The following is a 24,854-nucleotide window of genomic DNA, read 5'->3' as shown; positions in this document are numbered from 1 at the left end:
TCTAATAACTTCCAGCTGTTTGTGTAGAAAAGGCACTGCAGTAGCTTTTCACACCTTGTTCATTGCAGACTTGTAGAACATAATCTGCTGTCCATTTGGGTGGTGGAGTGGAGAGATGGAGGAGCAGTGTAATGCACTGCTAAGCACCTCAGGTCCTGTTGAAGGTACCATGAACGTTACAGTTTATGTGTTTGAATGTAGTAAAACTCGCACTTGTCCAGCATCCAGAAAACGCCATGTTCTCTGGTTATGCCCCTAGCAACCCACACACGATCCAAACCCTCAACACTTGGAAGGAGGCTGTGCTCATTACAATTATTTTCCTTTTGGACTGTCAGAGATGGGCTGTCTGCTTCGCTATTTCATTCTCTCCTTATCTGCTTCTCTTTCCACCCATGGTAATTGAGGGTGGCTGTAGGCCAGTAAAAGTCCAGAGTGAGTGGGGGGGTGGGGGGGGGATTGGAGTGGAGGAAGAGGGACAGAAACAGAGGAGACTGCTGGAAAGGGCAGGCTTTCATTCAGCAGAGAAACATGTGCACTTCTCCCCCAAATTCAGTTTCTGTAAACCCGGGGCTGTGAACAGTATTGATCACTGGCTCTCAATGAGAGGATTAACAGGAATTCATACAAGGGCTTGGACGCTTACCGGTAACTTTTTGCTTGTTTTGGATGATTTTCATGAGGCAACATGCTGTATTTCTGGAATTTAGAGATGCTGGTTTACATTTTGCAGACATTGTTTACGCATAAATATACAACTGTCATGTTTCTTTAACTCACAGACAGCTAACTTCAGAGTGGGAGGTGGGTTCTAGGGAGGCTGTTTTTGATCATTAAAGTGAGAGGATTTTTGTGGATTTAATTCATTTTTTCAGTGTGTATGGAAACACTGTTCAGATTAGTAAGAGTTTACCACGGTGTCAACGTTTACTTTAGTGTCCTACACTCTGTGCTGCAGCAGTTGCATATTGAAGACATTAAGCTCAGTTATCAGTCCCTTGTTTGTGCTACTGTCATGCAAAGAATGAATGGAATTGTCTCAAGATTTTTCCTGGCTATTTCACTTGTCGTAAATGGATTTTTCTTACATATTTCTTGAATCTGTGCAGGCGTATTGGATAGTGCACCACAGCACTGCATGCATTGTGCAGCATACAGTTTTTAAAGATGTGAAAATTGCATATATATGAAGAACAATAATCTTTGTGACTTCAGAATTAAATATCAGGAATCTGAGAATGGACGTGTTGGCTGAAAATCAATGAGAGCTCTATGAGGCAACATTTTACAAGATATTATTTAACTGTGTGGATTAGTTGAACAGATTTCTATGGAATACTGGTAGGGCTTGGCTTTCCCTTGTTGCTTGAAGAATTTGGCAGCAATAAATCCCCCTGATCTTGGCAACTGCACTTCACGCTGAACAGCAGTTGTTGTTTCTGGAATGGAACAACTTCCTTTTGCCAAATTTACAACAGATAAACTATAACTTAAGCAGTTCAAGTGGAGTTAACACCCGCACTTGCATTACATGAACTACAGGCACAAAACAAATAGAAAAATCTATTTGTTTTTTTCTTTCTGAGCTCAATAATTCAGATGGTTAAACTCGTTAAAAGCACAAAATAGTCAATGGTTTGATACTGTAGTTAAGATCTGTGGGATAACACAGTGTCGCCCACCCTGAACAAGTGAAATCTTATTTGGTGAAATGTGAGAAATCATTTGTTCAGCAGCTTCCTGAACAGCATATCCAGCTGGAACTATAGTGCAACCAAACCAAGTCTCTCGTAAATCTTGTTATGTTTGCAGAGTATTGCAACAAACAAAGGCTCAGTCCAGAATTACTGTCATGTGGTAGTTGTTTTCACAGTAAGTTTATATAGTTAAATATTCTTACAGTTCTGCTATTCCATCACCATAACAAAATTCTGGCATTACAACATGTCTGTGCTGCTCCAATAACATCAGAGATGGGTTCTGGTACTAACCTGCAGCACAAGTGCACCTGTTAATTCTGCTACATTATGCATGCATACCAACTCTAAGCATTATTGCACAGCAAGTGTAATGTTGCATTTTCATTCCTGGATGAACGTTGCTTCCCTTCATCATGACTACATGTGTTTGGTCACTGTCCACAGCCGGAATTTCACTGTCTGATGGTGTAAATGAATTCCATGTGGCTCGAGCAGAGGTGTAGAAATACTCAGTTTGGGGAAAGTCAGTCGAGGGGAAAGTCATTGGGGCTGGACTCTGCCAATGAGGGGGTTTTCCAGCAGCCTCCTCCAGCTCTCTAGTGGGGAAAAATTCTGAAGAAAACGGCTTGCAGCTTAACGCCTCCTGCGACTGTGTTACTTCAACGCCGAGTTTACACGGTGGAAAAAAGCAGTCATGTTAAAGAGTGTGACCCCTCTTTGTCTGCACGGGAATAAAAAGCATTTGGGAGGCCAAAGGTTACATCCTGGCCACTGTTGTGTTTACCTTCACGTGTCACAATCAGAAACAGCTATGAATGAGCCGTACGGTCTGTTCCTTCCTATCAAATTCCTTCCACAAGTGTTGTTTCTTATAATGTATGCAGCATATCTGGTCTTCATTTCCAACCCCTTCCTTTTAGGATGTCAGCATTTTCTTTCTTACATGTGCTGGAAACCATTGTAAAAGATAATTGAATAGAGCAGCGACAGACTAATGTCATCTGTCTGCTGACATGCAATTGTCTAGTGGCAAATATGACTCTTTTCATAGTCTTACCGGGTTCTTAACATTCCATTTCATACCTCAGTCCATGAGCATGAACGTATCCACCATTATATTCCACAGCTACATGCTGTTTGCAGCACATGCAATAATATTAGTTGATGCTGAGATAAACTTGCATGTGTTACACTTGACATTGATTCATTAAGATCTGAGTGGGATTTCTGAGTGGGTGACAATTTTAACTCTAAGAACAGCAGAGGATATCAAAGACTGTTCTCATCAGACAAAGAACAGATTAGCTAATTTGTTCAAATCTCTTAAAATGGCCATGTTTACCATGATCACCATCTCAGTTTGGCTTATTAGTATGCTAGCATTTGCATTAAACCAAATTAAAGCAATCCATGGACAAATTGAATTTTTGACCTGATGATGGCACTAGATTAAAAATCAGGGTATCACCAAAGTCACTGGGATACATTATTTGGTACAACATGGATTGTAACAACTCTCATAACAAAATAATACATAATAGTTGTTGAGACATTGATCAGTGTGGATGGTTAGGCGAACAAGGCCTGATGTTGTCACTGGAGCAAGCAGTTTACATCCTGTCTCTAACCAACAGTCAGTGGTGGTTTCTTTTAACCACAACCACAGTTTTTCCTAACATTAATCAAGCTGTTTCAGCTGATAAATGGTGAAAAAAAGCACTGCAAGTGAATTTTTTTAGCTGATGGGGACGCCAGATCAGGAAACCACTCACATGGCTTTTTTTTTTTTTTTTTTAGTGCCTTGACAAATGAGCTGTTGTGTCATTTGGATGTGAAAACATGTTGTTTGGATATATCAGGTTACCATATCTAGATATTTTACATGAGGGGCCTGAGATTACCATCATTAAATCTGACAATCACATAACAGAGGTTAAACAGGGATATCAGCTCATATCTTTGTCTTGAGTCTGTGGAGTCTAGGTGAGGCATTTTAACAGTAAATACACATCCATTCAGCAAGGTTGTTGTGCACAGGTGTAGACTGGGGAGCCCTAGGGCTGAGCACAGCGAAATCATTATGGATTAAGTCAGTCAGTTAAGTGAAAAACAGAATGGTTGTAGGGCAAAGAAATCAGCACAAGCAAGGCTGTTTTAACAGAGCTGGCACCATGGGTGAACTGGGCAGCAAACCAAAAGAGATTAATCGTACGTAAAAAATTGTTTGGCTAATATCTTCCCAAAATGTCAGCAACTGACATTTTTAAAACATTTTGCCAGGGTGTAAAATAATCTTACTCTAAGAATGACACACCTGGTGACATAACTACAGCAAATGCTTGAGCAGTATTTGACACTAATCGGTTAAAAGTACTTCATGTGCTGATGTGAAGGAAGGTATTACAATTGGTTTTATCCATGAGGGAGGAAAAGTGTAGGAGTGAGAGCTTTTCTGGGCAGGCGTGTTGCTTGTCGGCCAAGGGTGGGCAGAGATTGGCAAATGGCGGCAGATTTGAGGAAACAGCTGATAATCCCACAGGAAACACTGAGCACTGGTTTAAGGGCAGTTGTGGTCAGAGGTTCAGCGAATTGTTTATTTAGTAAAACTGACAGTGCCATGTGAGGATGTGGTGCATGAGGCTTGAAAGGAAAATGCTTAGGTGTACAGAGGCGGCGGAGCCTGTGTTGCCAGATTGGAAAGATAGAGTGCGCCACTTGGAGGATGGATGGAGTTTTGAATATAATTTAGTAGTTAGGAAGTGAATAAGGGATTTGTGTGTAGCAGTGTCTGTCGTAGCAGTGGAAGGTGGGAGGTGAATGTAACTCAGGAAAAAGCATGCATTGCCTAATGGGATTAACCTCAGGGACATTCAACCATATTCAGGGCAGTAAATACTTATCCTGAACTACGTCACAATATCTCCACCTCTTGTGGAGATAACTGGCCTTCTGCAAAATGCATGGTTGAGCTGTTGAAAAATGTAAATGAAAACATACCCAATTCCAGTTGTGTTGCAAAGAAAATCTTTGTACCGAGTGATTTATATGGATCAAAAGTCACAAACTCTAAACCTAAAATAACAAGTAACATTAAAGTTCACGGAGAAAATGTTTGAGAATGAGTCATAACAAATGCTTACAGTGTGAATGTATGCATGGACTTCCCGCTTGAGTCATGCTTGAGTCATACATGTCCATACAAAGCCTAATCAGTTCACCTTCATCTAACATTCATATTTTGCATATTTTGCAGAGCCTGGCAACATAGCCAACATAGCCAGCATCCTTGTCATATAATTCAAGGTATCAGGTATCATCATCATAGTGGGGTAGTTTTGTGTAGTAAAGTTTTGACTTAAAGTCTATGGAGATGGGACGAGCCAAAATAAATGGCAACCAAACTCTGAACAGTGGAAAAACAATAGTCTAAAACATTAACTTCTGCCAAGGCAAAAATAACTCGGGGACCTCATGTCACAAATGCTTGCATTGTCCTTCTCTTTTTCCCTGCAATACAAAGCATGTTTTTTCCCTTTCCCTGTAGGTGCACATTTGGAACTTGGTACTGCTGCATAATGGGTTACAAAGCGACATCCATGCATTGTGTCTTAAGATGCCTGTGCTTCATGCTTCTCCATTTGTTTAGTGCAGCTCAAGATGAAGACATAAGAAGTAAGAATGCTTCTGTCTTCATTGTCTCACACTTTGTTTTGCTTGTTGATCATACATTAAAAACTCTCAAATGCATACAACTGACAAAGGTGATTTAATGTACTGCAAATACATTTTATTTAGTGTTTCTCAACAAACTAGATGTGATTTATTCATGGCTGATTTTATATTTCCTGTCTGCTACAGGTTGTAGGACCGCACCATGCGATTTGGTCTTTATTCTTGATGGCTCGTGGAGTGTTGAGGATGTCAATTTTGAAATAGTGAAGCGGTGGCTTGTCAATATAACAACAAGCTTCAACATTGGACAGAAGTTCACCCAGGTTGGAGTTGTCCAGTACAGCGATAACCCTGTTTTAGAAATACCTCTGGGGAAGTACTCCTCTAACAAAGACCTCATCAAAGCGATGGAGTCCATTGAGTACATGGGGGGAAACACAAGGACAGGCACAGCCATTAAGTTTGCTACAGACAAACTGTTTGGCCTCTCCGAGCGTGGCCCACAAGGCATTTCCAGAATTGCTGTTGTCCTTACAGATGGGAAATCTCAAGATGAGGTTTTGAAAACAGCAGAGGAAGCAAGGAAAAAAGGAGTCATTTTGTTTGCAATTGGTGTTGGGTCAGAGACAGAAGAGGCCGAGTTGAGGGACATTGCCAACAAGCCATTTTCAACTTACGTCTTCTCTGTCGAGGACTACAAAGCTATTTCCAGGATCATACAGGTCATACGACAGAAGCTGTGTGAAGGTAAGCAACTGCTGAGCAGTGTCTGGAGCTAAAATTGTTTTTCTGCTCAAATATTGTGATCAAATATCACTCTCCTGACGGTATCAGTGGTATCTCTCTCCATTATGTCTCTTACTCTTTTTGTCACTATGTTTGTCTATTTCACTGTGTTTTCTGTTGCAGAGACTGTTTGCCCAGCAAGAATTCCTGTAGATTCCCGTGATGAGAAGGGTTTTGATATTCTGTTACACTTAAATTTGGCCAAAAAAGCAAAGAAGACACAAGGTGCATTTTATGGCACCAAGGCCTACGAAGTGACGTCTCGTGTTGACTTGAGCGAAGCTACACGGTAGTCATCTTGCTTTTATACTTTCTTCTTCATCATCATCATCATCAGTATATTCAAAGTTGACTGACTTTTTTAAAATTTGGTCGTTCAGGACCCTTTTCCCCGATGGCCTGCCTCCATCGTATGTTTTCGTGGCCACCCTGAGGTATAAAGGGTCTGTGACAGTTGAGGAGTGGGACCTGTGGAGAATACAGACGCGTGATGGGAAACCCCAGATGGCAGTGACTCTAAATGGACTGGACCGCACCATCATGTTCACCACAACCAGTGAAGCACCAAGTGGAACGCAAACAGTCACATTTTCACAACAGACAGCACAGGTAACATAACACTGTGTATTATCCCTTTGAAATACTCTTAAAGGGGAAATTTATTTTGCACATGAAGATTAGTTAACACATCACAAGTAACATAATACAACTAATACAACTCTGGCAGCAACTGTGTAAAACCAATGCACCTCCAAGGTTTAAGCATTTTCTTTCAATCCATATAAGACTTGTTATATAGCCAATAAACCCTATTCATCCCATTCATCTGATCTTCCGAAGTCTATTTCACCTGTACATCTGTAGGTTAGCAGATCTGTATAGTTATCAGATTATGTCCTTGCCCATGAAGAAGTAACACTACCATGTAATTAAACTTTGTTGGGCAGCTCTGCATTGTATTTTGTTTAAGAACCTACACACCCATTTCCTTTTAATGTTTTTTGTTTTATTGTTTGTTTGTTTTTTAATGTCTTTATCAGAACACCTCCAGGATGTACCGTTGTATTAATGAGTACTATTTCCTTTTCTTTTTTTTTTCCGATGGCACAAGAAGCTGTTTGATGAGAAATGGCACCAGCTACGGCTGCTGGTCACTGAGGAGGATGTTACTCTTTATGTCGATGACCTGGTAATAGAAACTCTGTCCCTGGAGCCCCCTGTTGGCATTTTCATCAATGGAAAAACCCAAGTTGGAAAATATGTCAGAAAGGAAACAACAGTGCCAGTAAGTTTATCTGCATCAACAACCCTATTTTCATAAAATACATGTTGTTAGGTTCCCAGACAATTCACCCAGCAATACGTCAACATGACTATAGAAAGAGGGAGCGGGTTGTTTAATGAGTAGCTGAGGAAACTCAATACTGATATATGTTTTAAACAGCATCACACAGCACTGCACAGTTTATTGCTGCCTCCTGAGAGACATGCTTAACTCCGTGGATAATAAATCCTTGGCAAAAATTAGCCTTTTCTCCACAAGGTCCTATTAATCTTTGGTTTATTTGTCTCAATTGGCATAATTTGCGCCAAAAATGTTGCATTTGTTATAAATCATAATGGTGTTGTGTTGTAATTTGCTCTGCAGAAGGCTATAGAAGGCTATATAGTGTAGACCTTCTTGAACATTTAGACAAATACATCCTTGTGAACATAATATAGCATTTTTATGTAGTGGTACAGTTATGGTAAAGAAAAAAACTTAGTTCTGCACAATACATCCTTTTATTCTAATTGTCAATATGATGTAACACCTTTTATTATTAAACAATAACACAAATTGACCATTTAAAATACCTCATACACATATGTAACCAATTACGCAGGTTTGGTATTGTTGTATTTGGGGCCATAATGATGGTCAGTCAAATAAAATACATGTAAAAATAAAATCAAATAATGGTGATGTTTTTAAACTAAAGCCCTCAGTTCAATTAGCAGTGGGTTATAATATATACTAAGAAAAACACAATTTAATCAGAAACTGCATTATATATCATGAAAATTATTTGGAGAAAGTCTGTGTGGGAAAATCCTATATCAGCCAGTATGTTGACACATCATTATAGTATGAACATGAACATGGTGTGGCGGTGAATGTTATTATGTGTACTGACCCACTGTTATAAGGATCATGAAGTTTTAAGCCATTTAACCAAATGAAAGCTCTTCTGTAAGACAAACCCACTTGTAACTGGAAACAGATTTTTTTGTAACTGGACCCTTAAAAGTACCCCATAATTGGACCGCAATGCAATTTTAAATTACATTACATTTGTATCAAACCTCAGACCAGAACAGACATTCCTATCATGTTTAAAACTAAATTCAAGGCACTCTTCACAAAATGTAAACTATATTGTTTTAGATTGATCTATGCCCCTAATCATGCAGTCGTGCTAATGTTCTCGTGAGCCTGGAAATAATATAAATCATATGTGATGATCGTCTTTCTGCTCACATGGTAACTGATGTGAAACAGTTGATGGGGTTCGCTGGAGCCATTTTACCACCAACATCAACAAAATACCAAATAATGGAAGAACAGTGTAACATTGCTGCAGAACACGTCCAATCACTGTGGGGGGTCTGGCAACATGTAGCTGCTCAATGCCCAGTGAGGGCACTTATCTTTCTTTTAACTCTTACACAATAGCAATTTCAATTCATTAGTAGTGCAGCACTGATAAAACTGAATTAAATGTTGCAAAATTACCCCCATATTACAGTTTGTTTGTTTTGTTAGCTTGTTTGGACTCCGCAGCAGTGGAGGTTGTGTTTTTAAGAAAAAACTTCTTCTTCTCCTTTTTTTTTTCAAAAAACTTTTCTCTAGTTTGAAATTCAGAAACTTCGCATCTACTGTGACCCTGAGCAGAATAACCGAGAGACCGCGTGTGAAATACCTGGAGTTGTAAGTACAAGAGCCTGCTTGGCTCTGCACTTGTTTTTCAGTCCAAAAGTAACAAAGATAACTTCTTCTCACCTACTTTACACCTTATCCAGCTACATCTGTTTCTGCTCTGAAACACAACCGCTCGGTCATTTCATCACTGCTTACGTCAACACTTCAAACAGCAAACTACATGGCATGAAATGGAGCTGTATATTTCACCTGTACAGTGTATTGTAGTATTGCGTAGTGAAGGTGTAAACTCAGCGCATTTATTTTAAGTCACATCTGTTTATGCATAAAATAATTTGTTGGAGGAGGACCCGTGGCTCAGCTTCAAACATACTGCACTCAGTATATTTTTTTTACTGTCTGCTGGCTTTAACTGTGTTTGTGAAGCAGTGGCCCATTGTTATGTTGGCTTGGAAATTGCTATAACCACAAAACTAGTGCCAAATTACTGTTTTTAATGTGAAACTGTTGGACAAAAATATCAAAAGAGACAAGATGAGAAGCCTAAAATTACAAGAGCTTGCCAAGCACCACTGCCTCTCTCCCCCCTCTGTGTGCTTTTCAATGGTTTATTTGCAACGGAATCTCCAAGTTCAATTATCAATTTTGATTTGGAATGGAGGCTCAGATGCCTCTCTGGCAAAATCTCACATTATTTGATTTCAAAACAAAAAGATATTCATGGCTCACATTCAAATACAAGTTCTTTTTTAACAGTGAAGCAGGTTATGTGTGATGTAAATAGCACATATATTTTACAACTGTCCTTGTTTCTCCTGTAACAGGTCCTAAAGTATGTACATTTGTTATTTTCTTCTGTTTTATATCATTGTAAGCTGTATATCTCTGGGGTTTGAAGTATTGGTTTGACAAAACAAGACATTTTAAGACATAAAATCAGGTTTTAGAAAGTTCTTATGCTTATTCATTACAGTGCTTCAACAATCCTGGTGACACTGAACCCACCCAAGAGCCTTGTGTTTGTCCTCCTGGACCCCCTGGACTTCCAGGAATGAAGGTCAGTTGATCTCTTCCCTCTCATTGTTTGTCTTATGTCATGTTGTTGTTTTATGTGTCTAACAAGAAAATATTACCGCACTTAAACTCACGTCACAAAACATTAACCTCTCACACTTGGATATCAGACATCAGAGTTTGTTCCTCTCTCCGAACACTTCCCGGTGTTCAGACAACTGCTTAAATATTTACTTTAAACACAGACGGTCTGTTGAGATTAAATACGAGAAAAAATAACTTAATCTTTAACAGTGTTGGTTTTGTGAGTAAACTCAGGAATCACAAAGAGATGAAATGGCTTCTGTTTGGGAGACAGAGCACAAAGTCTCTCTTTCATACGGCTTAGCCTTGAGGAAATGTGTGCTGAATTCCCAGGTGATGTCTAAACCCTGCTCTTTGTGTCAGACAATTATGTGAAGAGCACATGAGGTTGCACTTTACCAATAGGTCAAATGAAACTACAGTCATTACAGCCTGTAATCACAGATTTCCTTTATGTCAGAAGCAGAGCTGTGTGGGAGGTTTTAGCAGTACACAGTTACCTGTGGAAAATGTACAGGTTTACGAATCATGGACGCACCATGTAGCCTCTTTTCTCCACTCAGACTGAGGCTCGCCGTCGTGAGTGAGTCATGGTTAATCCTGTAAGATCCCGTTGTACTGTACTGTTTGCTGAAAACAAACCAGACCACTGCTTAAGATAAACACCGGATAGAATGGAAAATTTCCAAACAAAGGAATAAACCCTACATCTCTGTGTTTATTGATCACAGGGCATCAACCAAACAATAGCAGCTCCGGTCATAAAAGGCTTTACACAAGGACCTCAGAGAGATATTACCTTAGCAACAAAACTCTTCGTTAATAAAACTTGCATGGTTTCAGGCATGTTTGTGTTTATAAGGTCACCACTATGCTTTTACTACATTTACTAATAGATCCAAAATGCTGGGGCTATTGCTGGCTTGCAGATGTTCCTTATAACCCCACATAGTGCTCAAAAGCATCTTACATTCATTGGTTTATAGATAAATTAAATCAACACTCCACGCTTGAGAAAGCATATTGTTACCAGAGATGTTTTAAATGGCTAAATGGATTAAATGGATTACACCATCAATAGATATGTTCAGGTTACCCATTCTCAAGTTCTATCATTACACTTTCTATAGGGAGAACAAGGAAACAGTGGCAACCCTGGCCAGCCTGGACCTCCTGGTGCTGATGGTAAGCCTGTGAGTACTACATAGTTCAATATACAAACATACAGCACATGACTGCCAACACAACTGTCACAGCTGCATCAACAGCAGCATCTGAGAAAATGCCAAACCCAGAGTTTGAGTTCATGTATCCATTAGGTCATGACAATTTCTGCTTGTTAATTCTATGTGGTCAGGACTGCATCAGAATGCTCAAACACGGCGGTAAATATGCCTATTTACTTATTTTTCCAACAAGTAAATAAAAAAACATGTCTGATTATAGCAATAGTGGCTGCACAGTGGTGATTTTGTGTGATGAAAACCAACCAAAAGTGAACCACATGTTCTATAGCATGATCAAAATCTCAGAGAAAGAATCTGCCCTGCAGCCTAGGGTCACTCAGAGAAGATACACACACAGCTGGATTCAAACGTTTGACCGAGTGTGTGTTTCTCCCATCCTGTTTTGGTTACATTTAAGGGTATCCCTGGCATTAGAGGGAGTCCAGGGCTGCCAGGTCCACCAGGAGTAGAGGTAAAGAAAATTTCACTTATTCTATCTTAAAATTAATTTAATCATCAAAGAATGGAAAATTTAAAGCTGGTTTCTTTTTGTTACCTCTGCCAGGGGCCACGGGGGCCAGATGGGTACAAAGGGGAGCAAGGGAGGCCCGGTGTTTCGGTAGGAAGGTCAAAAAGCACATTTGTGACACAGTGGGTTGCTGCAACACTAATATGTGACAACTAAAACAAATTGTGTAATACAAGTCTGTATTTTCAGGGTGAGAGGGGTATGCCTGGATTACCAGGATCACCTGGACAACCAGGAGAGAAGGTGGTGATATTCATTTCTGAAATATGTCACTATATTCCATATATTCCATAACACTACACTGTCTTTTTCTCAATTTTCCTGCCTTAGATGCTTCTGTTTTTACAGAATATCCCCTTTGGAGATGTTGTTTAAGTTAGGCATCAAATTGATGATAATGGTAATTGACTGAGCAAAGCTGAAAGAAAGTGGTGGTTAAAATGTACAAAACATAAACTGAATTGTCAAGGTAAATCTTCTTTTTATGAGATCAAATGTAAGATTAACAGGAAATCCCTGCTAGACGCATCATCTTGAACCGTTTGAACACTGTTGCATCAATCACTCTAGAAACCATATGTTATGAATATAAAGCCAGATCCCTTGGGAGAATAAAAAAATACAACTTCTACACCGTGGGACAAAAGGATTTTGCAGAAAGAGCGTGAAGGCCATCAGAAACTTTTTAAATGTGTTCATAAATCCTGACTTTTGTTCTGCCCTTTCCCATAGAAAGCTCAAACTTCTTCTGCTTCTACTTTCTTTGCTGGGTTTAGGAAAGCACAGGTGTACCTCTTTTCTTTTGTGGCCTTGTTTTTTTTCCCCCTCACTTGCATCTCGTCTTTGCTCCTTCGCCTCCCAGTTACAGTAAGATCTGAGGGAGAGCCGCAAGGAAGAGATGTGAAGGCAGTGTTAGTGTCAGTGTTCTTACAATCCTAAGAAATCAATACACAATCTCTTCCATCCACTCACACAGACGTGAAAACATACAGTCACTTGGTGTTGTGTGTTACTAGCAACTGTCATGATATATACAGTAGCAATACTAACGACAGCAAAAGCATATTAGCTACAGGGACAAAGCACCTGTGAGCTGAAATGTGTCAGAACGAGTCCAAACAAAAGTGGAACACTTCTCTCTTGAACTTTTCTATTGCTCAGATCGCTTTGATGTTCATTCGAGCAACACTGCGTTATATCGAGGATCAGTGAAGTAATGCATGCTCTCCAGATTGCATTATCCCTGTCATGTCATCCTACCTTGTAATCAGTGTGACCCCCTGCCAGTTGGCTGAAATGGAGAACAATTCAAGCAGTTAATGTCATTTTGAAAATGGTCTCAGATGGCTGCAGACACAGGTCCTGTACCAGCTGTCCCATTATTAGAGTTTCACTCACAGGTCCAGGATGTATCAATTTTTTTTTTTTTTTTTATTACAAGTGTTTGGCCTGTCCTCTCAAATTTCTTTGATTAGGTCATACAAAAACTCAGACAGAGTGAACACAAAGGAGGACTGCATTTCTAAAGATCAGGAGGATTTACCGTACTTTTTTTTCCCCATTTCCAGTTATACTTAATGCATAAAAGGATCTTGGCTTTTACTAGTCTATCAAAGAGCTCTTTTAAAATCCCATAATTAGACATGTAATTAGTGTAATGGTCTGAGGCATGAATGATGAGATGAGCGTCTAGAAGGTGAACTGCAAGTGATTTTCCATCACTTACATGCTAAAACAAAACAGCTGCCAAATGTGTTAAGTTTGGAAAAGCTCTGGCCGAATTGCTTCAACAAATAGGTAAAATATTAACAATATTAACCGTACAGTAGATAAAAAGGTAAATATTTTCTATTACCACCACTCAAATAGAGCCAGTTTAACAGTAATCTGAGTTAACAGTACTCTGAATAAATTCAGTTAAACAAATTCATGAACTTCCTTGAAATTCATTCAATGAACGAGAGTTGCTTCCTGGGTCTAAAGACCTGACAGGCGAGCTTTCCACACCTCTTGACCCAGACGAGGGTCAAGAGGTGTTTGCACTCCAAGAAAACTAAGGAGCCTCCATGCAGCAGAAAGCAATCTCTGAAGCCCAAGGAGGGACCTAAGTCTCTTGAAGTTAGAGGGAATCCTCATCTTGTAGAGCATAAGATTTTCTTTGGATACAAACTTCCAAACTACATCTTTCCAAATCGTTCCCATATTGTAAGACCACCAAAGGCTTAGTCTCATTTTCCTGGCATAGGATAGAGAACGGAAACATGAGATGTCTGGTAAATTAAGTCAGAAGAACATAATTCAAGAACACAAGAGGAGGAAAGGCTGTTATCCACTTCGCCAAAAATTGGCTGTGTTTGTGTATTCACGATCTGTGATACTTGTTCAGAACCACAGTCATCCATCACCTTTGAAGTAACATCTTATAGCTAATTAAGTGGGCATCCAGTCTGTGTTATTGATCTCTGTAGTTCATTAACACTGAAAACAGTCTTTCCTTCACACCTGAGATGTGAGAACATATCAGTCACTGCTTACGCTAGCACCTATCCACGTTTTATAATCCATGTTGTCACACAAACTGGAGCACCCTAGCATTTGTAATGCCAACAAAACAGTAAAACTCACTGCAGCATGAACACAAATAACACACAAACGGTACTAGCTGGCTTCCATGTTTGTATCTTTACTGCCCTGGCTGCAGCGCTGCCAGTCAGTGGCACCCCAAGCTTCTGAATCCCTTCTCCATGGTTCATTTGCTTTGGAAAACAGAAGAGATTTCTGATATATGTTTTGACACTGGTGGAAAATGAACACGTTCCTTGGATCTGTTTGTTGACTGAACATTGAATTCAGCTTAAACTGAAAGAAGAAAACTATCCACTCATTGACTGGAATGTCTTTTTATATAGAAAATGTTTTTGCAAATGAGGCCACAATAAAAAAGCCGTCACCCACAAAAGTCACTAAGCCAGCTAGTAATGAATACGTTATTTGGTTTTACACTGAACAATGACTTCTTCCTTCTTGAGCTGATTAGCATAATTTTGAATGCTGTAGTTCAAAAGTGGAAAAAAACAAATGATGTAATGTCCGGCCTGGTTCCAGCATCATGCTTTTTTTTGATTCTGAAGAGGTGAAAATACAGTGACGCATCATTCTCTTACATTTTGGCAAGATTCAGCAGATACTAACATCTAGTTTTAGGTCAACCAGTGCAATTTTTAAAATGCCAGAATGATGCAATAAAGCACATCCCTCGCTTGAGTTTCAGTCCAAAAGGTTGTTTAATTCATTGTCCATCCCAGAAAAATACAAGACCAGTGCTGACTAATGTCAAATACCAGCTGCATATTTGTGACCATGAGAACTTTATAGCAGGTCTGTGAAGTGTTTTTGTCCCACACTCAGTCACTTGCGCCTCCTGATCTGGCTGATGAGGAGATTTTTTATTGTTTTGTTTGCTACCGAGATTAGAAACATGGATGATACTGTCAAATGAGATTCAGATTCATCACTGTCTGAAAGTCTAGATAGGTCAGACCAGCTTAGACTATAAAAGGTAGGCACTATATTTAGGTCACATCTGATAATGATTTAAATCTTTTTTTTTAACTGTTCTCAGGGCTCTATAGGATCCCCAGGAACGGCAGGGTTACCAGGAAAAACTGGCCAAATGGTAAGAGTGCAGACAATCCTAAAGGCTAAAAAAACCTTGTTCTGTCACTTGAACATGACAACTTTAACTTGGATGGCGTGGTATTTTCAGGGAGAAAAAGGAAGTATGGGACCTCCTGGGGCATCTGGTTATCCAGGAAAACCTGTATGTATGAAACAATACATTCACAAATGCAGAGCTCTTGTGCCTTTATAATTCTATGTAAAATCCCTCTCTCTGATTTCAGGGCCTTCCTGGGAGAGATGGAAAGGATGGGTTTCCAGGGGGACCTGGTCAAAAGGTCTGTTTGTTTTGACAGTACAGAATAGTTACTGTGTGTTACAAAGCTTATTCTGGGATTAGGAGAATTACAGAGGCTGTTGATGTTGTTGGCAACCATGGAAATGGAGTCATACAGTGCTGGTGTCCCCTTTGTCCTTTTCCAAACCCCATTTGACAGTTTTAATAAACATCAAAGGTGCTCTTCATGTTTTAGATAGACGTCTTTTTAATAAATCCAACATGACATGTAAAATATACAAGATGTGTATGTGTAAAATTAAAGGCTCCCAACTACAAATTTGGATGAAAATGAAACGTATTAATCACATTTTTGTTTCTCCAATGTATTAAGGGAGAAGCTGGTGCCAGTGGAATTCCTGGTGCTGATGGAAGGGAAGGCCATCCTGTGAGTTGTAAACACATATTACCCAGTGTACATATTTGGTCATTTTTAGGTTGCCAGGGCTGTTAATACGATCTTTACTTGGACTCATAGAAACTGAGGTTTTGATGCAAACTGTGCATGAGTATTGTGATAAACTCTTCAGCAGTGTTTTGAGGCAAGAAAAGGGGAACTTTATGTGTGTGGTACTTTATATTACGGTTCACAAAGTTCTTTGCAGACAAATGTGTACAAATTGTAGCTGACAGGAAATAATACTGTAAGTAACAGACTTGTAAAATAGATGCATAATGTTTTTTTACTGTAGCAAGACTGCAGTGTGTTAACATATTGTCAGCAGTACAGAGAGTACCCCTGACAGCCAGTAAATTAGGGGTATTTCCCCTGTAGTTCATCCTAGGATAACCCTGTTATGTAACAAGCAGGCACAGGCTATAATCGAAGGCAGAGAAAGTAACTCATCGAGGGAATGCTGTGGTGCTCTGGCAAATCTGTTTTTGGAAGAAAGTGTTTCAACTGGGCAGCCACCCCACTGATCATGATTATAAGTGTCGTCCAAAAGTTTGAGATGGGTCTACAAAAGATGAGTCAGTTGCTCCACAAGGCTGTAAGCCATTTTTCCCCACCAGAACAATAGAGTTAGCAATGTATCCAGGGACACAGGATTAGTACTGTACTTCCTCAAGATGAAGTTAAAACAAGATGAAGTTAGCACTTCACTAACTAGTCCAAGCCCCAGTATGGGGGTTTCTTCACCTATAGGTTGAGTGTGAGTGTCTGGGTGGCTCTGTCTATATTTCTGTTTCTTTGCCTGGCTGTCTAATCCTTTCACTATGCACATATGTTACTCAAACGTTTGTGTGAGGCAACCACAAAGCATCTGCAAGTGTTTATCTCAGAAGAAAATAACTAAAACAAAAAACTAAAAAGGCTTTCCAGGGTACTTTTGCTGCATGTGTTGAACCGAATAAACTTGCAATGTACTAAACCGTTTTTGTTTATAAATCTGTATCTGCTGCCATTCTTTCTCCCAAGTGCAATTCCAATAGCAGCTATGTTTTGCCTTTTGCTTTTGTCAGCAAATAAAACACAAATAAAATAAAACACATGCACACTTGCAACACATATGGATCGTACAGTTCGACATGCCGATTCAACTTTAGACAGGCCTCTTCTAGAGCAGTTTAGACTTGGAAATTAAATGAAATATTCTTTTTTTGGACTGATTTTTTTTTGGAGGGTCACTTTTCCTGTTGCATCATGGCCAGTTTAATTATTTACTTTTATTGGCCAATTGGCTTCAGTTGTTACTGACACAATGAAGTAATTATTTCAGAACTGTAAAAGGTAGTAAACTACAACCTGCAGACCTCCATGCTGTTATTAGTATCAGTGCAGAAACAATGAAAATGAATTTAAAAATGTTATTTCTGTTGAATATTGTAAACCTCCAGGGTATACCAGGATTGCCAGGAACAGCAGGCCTGGATGGACAAAAGGTAACAAGTTGCCAACAGATGTTTAAAAGAAACAGATCAGTGGTTTTGCTCATTCTTTGCGATAACGTTTGACCGACATGATTCTAATTTCAGGGGGAAGCTGGTTCGCCTGGATCAAGGGGCTTCAAAGGATCAGATGGACCGCCTGTAAGTTAACAACTGTTGGACTCTTTGCGCTCAAGTTCAGTGCACACCGAAGTGTCCATATTGAATCTGAAGAGTTACCAAAACAATTTCTTCATTCTTGTGCAGGGTGAGATGGGTTTACCTGGTGCACCTGGCTTAAGAGGACCAACTGGGCCCAAGGTAATCATTTATGCCTGTTAGAAAATCCCCTATGAGCTTCCTGAGACTGCCGAATAGTTAGTAATGCAAAGCTACAATGAAGCAAGCAGAAATATTAACCGTGTTTCGTCTGACCAGCGGACATCAAAAAGATTTAAAATGGTCTTTAAAAAGGATAAACTGTGCACTAAATACAATGTGAGTTTACATCCCTGGGGCACTGACTCAAACTGTGACCCAGAAAAGTCAATACTGCAGATCAATCTACACAAGCTGCAGACCGAGCCATGTTATGATTTAAGTTGACTCTGAGCACAGTGTAGTGCAGTTAACCAGCTGCCAAAGAGTACAGATGATGTATGACATTAGATTCCCAAACCTTATGTCGTCCAGCCTATACAAAATACAATGCAGTGTACAAATGCACGTTAGTTTGGTTAAATCTCTGATGCCTTCTTCTTGAAATGCATAGAAAGTTGCTTGGGTCAGCAGCATTACATGTTTTGTTTGGTCACTGATTTTCTAAAATACACTTCAGCACGAGTAACGATCTCTTGGCCACTCCAGCAGCGCTAAATTAAGCGATGATCCGGTCCTACTGCTTTCGTCAGTGGAATTTTAGTGGAAATGTAAGCAGTCTGGGCTTGTCTGGTTTGGACGTTCTGTCTCCTGATCACTTTTCATTAGCTGATCTGCCTTTAACAAGCCAATGTGTATTGGTAAATGGCACACAAGTGAAAACTTAGTTTATGGACAGGCAAGCAATACTTTGATTTTATGGCTGAGCTTCAGTCTGCAATTACTGAGGCTTGTTCAACTGGAAAAGAAAGCATTCGACTAGACACAATTAAACGTCAAGCTACAATATCCCAAAACCTCATGAAAGTATGCTGAAATTACTGCATGCGTCAATGAAAATGAATTATGATAAGAAAGTGAAAATACCAACAGGGCTGAGGTCAGTGATTTGATGTTATTTCAATGTATGTTTTCTGTAACATAAGACATGTTTTATTTCTTGATCAAGGGGAGTAAGGGTGAAAGTGGCAGTCCAGGTATTCAAGGAGCACCAGGGCCTGCGGTATGTTTCCTTTCAAAAGCTTCATCCACAATGTGACAACATTGAACATTTTTTTTTTTTGAAGTTTTATGTCCAGCTGTACAAGAATAAAGTGTGTTCTTGTTTTTAATGATTGGTGTTTAAATAAATGCTTTCAAAGGGGAGTGCTGGGGAACCAGGGACAGCAGGTCAGCCAGGGCACCCGGGCATGCCAGGCCTGAAGGGCAGCAAGGTATTCTCACAGTAATTTCTACTGTGATATTTTTTTTTTCTGGCAGTGTTGTGACACTGCTGTTTCAGTCCTCCTTTCATCCAGTTGAAACCTTTTCAGACATAGGATTTATAACAATGAAAATTCATAATTTGTTTCCATTTGTTACTTGGAGTTAACCCAGTCTGGTCAAACGGAAAATTGTGTGTGTGTGTGTGTGTCCAATGATATTTAGCTATAAACTTATAAATTAGCCTGAAATTCCAGTTGTAATAATGACTAAACTTCCATATCAGCAATCGACATATATCACAATCACATTTTTAGGCAAGAACTTTAGTAGTTTCTCTAAGCAATTTCATTACCACAAGTTGTTTTTGGATATTTGTACAAAAGATCTTTCAATAAGTCACAAGTCTTCACTGTGATATAAAGCATAAGGATGCTTCCAGACAATATATTAATTCTATAAATCATGGGGAAGTCTTGTGGTAGTTTTCCTGCTGCAAACCTCTATAAAATTATAACCCGTGTTTTTTGTTTTGTTTTGTTTTGTTTTGTTTTGTTTTTTGTTTCTTTAATTTTTTTTTTAACAGGGACAAAAGGGCAGTCCAGGTGAAAGAGGAGAGATGGTGAGACTCGAGACAACGTTACACTGACATAAACCATTTACTTAACACAAGCAGATCATTGATGTGCTCTCAAGCAGATGTTGAGAGCACATCTCCAGTTTTAAATAAGCACAAGCGTCACTCATCACCAGTGGGTGTTGGATTAAGATAGATCTTAGTCCTGAAGACATCATTACCAGTCATCTGTTAAAATCACCTCAAATCATTTCTGCAAGCTTGTATTCAACACTGTTGATAATCTGTAAGGGTGAACTGTTAGTGGAGGAATATAGTGTCTTTAATTCACTAAATATTGAATTCAACATATTCTCATGGAAATGAAGCCTCATTTTTCACATATTACATTTGTGTTTGGAAAACAATCATCTGCCACCTATATTTTGTCTCTTGGAAGTATAACTGGATATTTGTCTTTCTATTGACTTCTATCATGGGTTTCTCCATTATGCAACACTGGATCAATTTCATGTCATGAAAAAAAATCAAATCTGGAATGCAACGAGTAAGTGCAATCATATCCAAGTGTGGAATTAGATCTAATGTGTCCATTCAAACCACATTAACACCCATAAATACTATTGAAAACATACGCCAATGATCCTATTTTGAATGGGTGATTTAACCCACCGTACTATCTACAGCACTATGTGCTACACATACAGTATAGACTAGTGTGTGAAATATTGATTTCATGTGCTTTTGTGATGGTGATCTAACGATTTTCTCACCAGGGGCTGAAAGGTGAAAAAGGAGAGTACGGTCGGCCTGGGAATCACGTGAGTTTCTTTTGATCAGCTGTCTTGTATGATGACAACCTGTGAAACATGAACATGAATAAGAAAATCAATTTGGATGCAAAAAAAAAGATATTTCTTTTATAAAATATTTTGTCTTTTCTTCAATGATGTGCAAGTTTTTCATTAATGAAAGTAAAAGACTCAAAAATTAATTCTGAAGCACTGGTGTCTCATGGTCCAAAGTAATGAGTGAAGTAGTGAGATTCATGTGAACTTGGGCATATTCATAATATATTCATTACCTCCACCAAGGGCGTTATCTGTCTATTTGACTTTTAAACAGCAGTGTACCTGAAAACTGGTAAACAGATTTCAGTGAAATTCGTTGGAAAAGTTAGTCATGGGCCAGGGACGAAATAGTTTTTAAGAGTCTTGAGAGTTAATAGTGCCACCATGTGGTCATTCATAAAACACACAAATTTTTCAATTGAAACTCCGGAACTATGAGTAGAAGCAAAAGTAGTACATATCTAATCTGTGAATAGTGGCAACACCCATTTTCTTTTACCCAAATGTTAATTTATTTCTGTTTAAAATGCTTTTTTTCATGTTTTTATTTAATCACTTCTATCAGTCTTCACCAGATTTGGTACATGTTTGTATTAGATCATTTATGTTTGATGGTCTATTCATTCCTATAATGTGCTGCCAAGTTCTTCAAGGCATGGCCTCGCTGACATAAATTCCCATCGTTCTTGAACACACTGTGCAGCTGTAACCAAATTTATATGACATGGTCCCATATCAAAGTGATCCTGCAGAAGTCTGATGTTATTTAACCTGTAGGTGGTGCCACTGCAACATGATGAATTTAGCTGGTCATAACTCAGCAGTCAGTTCTGACTCACTACAAGTTTTACAGTATTTGTGCCTATTATTTCCATTATTTTGACATTATCCTAAAATCACAATGAAAGTCTGTTGATAGAGATCTAAATCCAGATGTTTCATTATTAAAATAACACAGTTTGAGGATTGTTGAGTGCTTTCTGAGTGCTTTCCACTGTAGTCTGTAATGAGCTATCCTGACTTTGATTGACAGGGCACCACTGGTCCAGCAGGACTAAAAGGAGAGGTATGTTAAGCTGAATGTATTAATTACCTTTCCTCCATCCAACCTGAACTATCATATGTGTTGCTAACACTGGACTTGTATTTTTGCCAGAAAGGGACAGCAGGGGGTCCAGGGCAGAGAGGTCAAGAAGGTCAAGTGGGACGGCCTGGACAGCCGGGTCAGTCGGGCCCACCTGGCCCAAGAGGACTGCAGGGGGAAACTGGTCCACCTGGCCCACCTGGACCTGAAGGAAGATCTGTATGTGTGACACACTTTGTGTTAACAACTTTATGGCTCATAATGTTTTTTTTTTATTATGATGCTATGTCTGAGATTGACTGACATTTCTGAAGAGACATTCACTGAGGAGCCATGTGATTAAATGTTTTATTACAGGCAAGTGAAATGACAGACAGTCACATTCGACAAATTTGCAGAGACATTCTTCAGGGTGAGTATCATTAGAGACCGACTACTCATGTGTTTCTGTGTGTTTTGACCACACACATCTGAAATCCTTACATTGTCAATCGTCCTAGCTGAGCTGCCTTTATTGTTGCTGAGCAACCAGCAGAGTAGCTGCTCCAGATGCCAAAGCCAGCCTGGATCTCCTGGTCCTCCAGGTCCAGCTGGGCCCCAAGGACTCAGGGGCCTTCCTGGACTTAGTGGCTCCAGGGGACAGCCAGGCTACCCGGGTCGGCCGGGACAGCCTGGTATTAATGGGATTAAAGGTAAAACTAGCTTCAAGTCAACAGTATGTTATAAAAACTATTTTGTGGGAGGTTCTAACAGGGACACGTGTTTGCAGGAGAACCAGGTTTCAAGGGTGAGAAAGGGAGCCCTGGTCGAACCATGATTGGAGACCAAGGGCCACCTGGACCTCCAGGTAAATAATGCAGCTAATTATTCAGTTTCACTCATCCTTCGTTTATTTACAGGAAGCCATGTGGAAGCTAATATGATGAGGTACCTTTACAAAACTTCTAACATTTGATGTCACTTCTTGCTACTGTGTGTACCGTTCCTTTGAGTTGTTCATGGCTTAGTATTTTTATCTCCACAGGTCCGATGGGTCCCCACGGGTACGGTAAACCAGGTCCTCCAGGTAAGCCTGGACTCCCTGGTCTAAACGGAGCAGAGGGTAAAAGTGGTAATCCTGGCATCCCTGGCCAGCCTGGGGTGTGTGACCCATCCATGTGCTATGGTAGCATGATGAGGCGGGATTCTTACAGCAAAGGGCCAAACTATTGACGTAATGCAGCGCCACTGCAGGCACCAGTCTAGAGCTGATGTGGAACAAACAGCCATTCTCAGGAAGATCTCATCTTTACAGTTTCTCTCTGTCATGGAAACAAAACTGACCTCTTCTAACACCTTTTATGTGATCTCAGACAGTCAACAGAACTAGATCCTATCACATTATCTCTATTGGTATTTTGTATTATTATTCACGTGTCTTTGAACAGACTTTGAGGTTTTAATGGCATTAAGAGAATTCATAATTGGCTCCATTTAATACCTCTCATCTGAGCACCTTGAACTCATATCCTTGTCTGGGTCTCCCTCTGGGCAGTATGGCTGGTACATTTTCCTATATTGCCCCCTGGTGCTGCTTCGTTGCATGTCGCTGTCTAAAGTTTCACATCACATTGAGTGGGTGCTTTATGTTACATTAAAAAAAAAAAAGAAAAAGTAAAAAAGAAAAAAAAAGCTTCTATAATCCATAAATTCCATGTTCGGTGATTTCACCATAAATTATGCCAGAAATTGACATGTTTCAGCACATAACTGTGAGTTTGATTTCCTGTAGCTGATGATGAGCTGCTGTAAGCCTGTGCTCCTACAGCATCCAGTTTAACTGTCAAGCACTTAACTCTTTATGAAAACCTTTTACAACAGCTAATACTGTGTATCGTCCATAATAAATTAATATTTCCCCCCTGTTATAATACAACTTCAGTCACCTGTCATTTAATAGCTAAGAAGTAAAATGTAAAGACAAATGTTTTCCGAGGCTTGCCCTTCATTACTGTAGCAGGTATTTTATTGTTATTTATAAAAGAGTCATAACTGTGTATTTCAGCAGTGACATGTCTTAAGCAGTTTTTGTAATTTTATTTTGTGTTAAGGTGACTTTTGTATGATTTTTTTTTCTTCGTAGAATTAAAATATCTCAGTGATTTTTTTGAACTTAGTTTCTCCTCTGCCTCTGGCTTTAAGTTTCAGGTTTACTTTAGGACTCCATCACATCATCAATCTCATCTTTCTCCTGGAAACGCTGGGCGTGGTGTGTGTGTGTGTGTGTGTGTGTGTGTGTGTGTGTGTGTGTGTGTGTGTGTGTGTGTGTGTGTGTGTGTGTGTGTGTGTGTGTGCGCACGCGCTGTGAGCTGTTTCCATTTTGACCGCAGCATCAAAAAGGATGAAGTGTGAGGGCTATGGAACAAAAAAAAAAAAAAAAAAGGAGAGAGAGAGAGAGAGAGAGAGAGAGAGAGATCATCACCTGAGTCTCCCACACAGGACACAGCGTTAGAATTAGGAAACTTGGATACAAGTGCAGAAAGCTTCTGTAGGCGGTGTGTGTGTGTGAGCATGTGTGTGAGGGAAACTTCAGAAATAATTTAATTTGTTACGGGTTTGTACACTAGATGGCGCTATGTGGTAATACACAGCATGTCCACGAGCTACTTTACTTTAAGTAGGAGCTTCCTTTTTTCATTTTGGACAGCAGCCACCCATCACATGGAAACCTCTGACTATTTATGTTTTTAATTATCTCAGCACACTTACTTCAACATACTGTTTATTTAATGCTCCTCTGACTCTGGCTCTTTGCTTTAAATTAACTTCTCTGTACACTCAAAGTCAGTTTGTGCTCTTTAGGGAATTTATATAATTACGGTGATGGAAATCGTCTTAGAATATAGAGACATACGGTGGTTCTGTGGTTCCTATATTGGATTTGCAGTCTCCTTATCAGTTTTTGTGGTATTCCTATCTCTTCCTCTATCTGTTCCTATATGAGAATTATGATCGGACTGTAGT

The 24,854-nt window shown here is 39.5% G+C and overlaps 1 protein-coding gene across 2 annotated transcripts; it reads left to right on the top strand.

The window, feature by feature from the left end:
- The first annotated feature begins 512 nt into the window (after positions 1–512).
- On the top strand, positions 513–23,587 carry col21a1 (collagen, type XXI, alpha 1). Of its 2 annotated transcripts, XM_041049735.1 has the most exons (29): positions 513–648; positions 5,245–5,372; positions 5,559–6,119; positions 6,282–6,447; positions 6,539–6,767; positions 7,273–7,443; positions 9,052–9,129; positions 10,055–10,138; positions 11,310–11,372; positions 11,824–11,877; positions 11,971–12,024; positions 12,124–12,177; positions 15,557–15,610; positions 15,701–15,754; positions 15,837–15,890; positions 16,224–16,277; positions 17,729–17,773; positions 17,867–17,920; positions 18,026–18,079; positions 19,086–19,139; positions 19,279–19,350; positions 19,926–19,961; positions 20,693–20,737; positions 21,801–21,833; positions 21,924–22,070; positions 22,209–22,263; positions 22,352–22,543; positions 22,621–22,698; positions 22,876–23,587. In XM_041049735.1, exons 2-29 carry the CDS (start codon positions 5,276–5,278, stop codon positions 23,061–23,063), a joined length of 2,880 nt encoding a protein of 959 aa, XP_040905669.1. In that variant the 5' UTR covers positions 513–648; positions 5,245–5,275; the 3' UTR covers positions 23,064–23,587. The 2 variants fall into 2 exon arrangements, with proteins under 2 accessions (XP_040905669.1, XP_040905670.1); XM_041049736.1 differs by lacking the exons at positions 22,621–22,698; positions 22,876–23,587 and having other exon boundaries at positions 21,928–22,070; positions 22,352–22,434.
- The last annotated feature ends 1,267 nt before the right edge of the window (positions 23,588–24,854 follow it).

This window comes from Toxotes jaculatrix, chromosome 11 (genome assembly GCF_017976425.1).
Source record: "Toxotes jaculatrix isolate fToxJac2 chromosome 11, fToxJac2.pri, whole genome shotgun sequence".
NCBI classification, from domain to species: Eukaryota; Metazoa; Chordata; class Actinopteri; family Toxotidae; genus Toxotes; species Toxotes jaculatrix.
Note: the sequence above shows the minus strand (reverse complement) of the source record. Positions and strands in the feature narration are given on the sequence as shown.

Bases quoted from the DNA above. Each gene is read 5' to 3' on its own strand.
- col21a1 (XM_041049735.1), top strand. From the start codon at position 5,276: ATGGGTTACAAAGCGACATCCATGCATTGTGTCTTAAGATGCCTGTGC. The intron at 9,130-10,054 runs GTAAGTACAAGA...TATTCATTACAG, and splicing joins CGTGTGAAATACCTGGAGTT to TGCTTCAACAATCCTGGTGA. The intron at 17,921-18,025 runs GTAAGTTAACAA...ATTCTTGTGCAG, and splicing joins AAGGATCAGATGGACCGCCT to GGTGAGATGGGTTTACCTGG.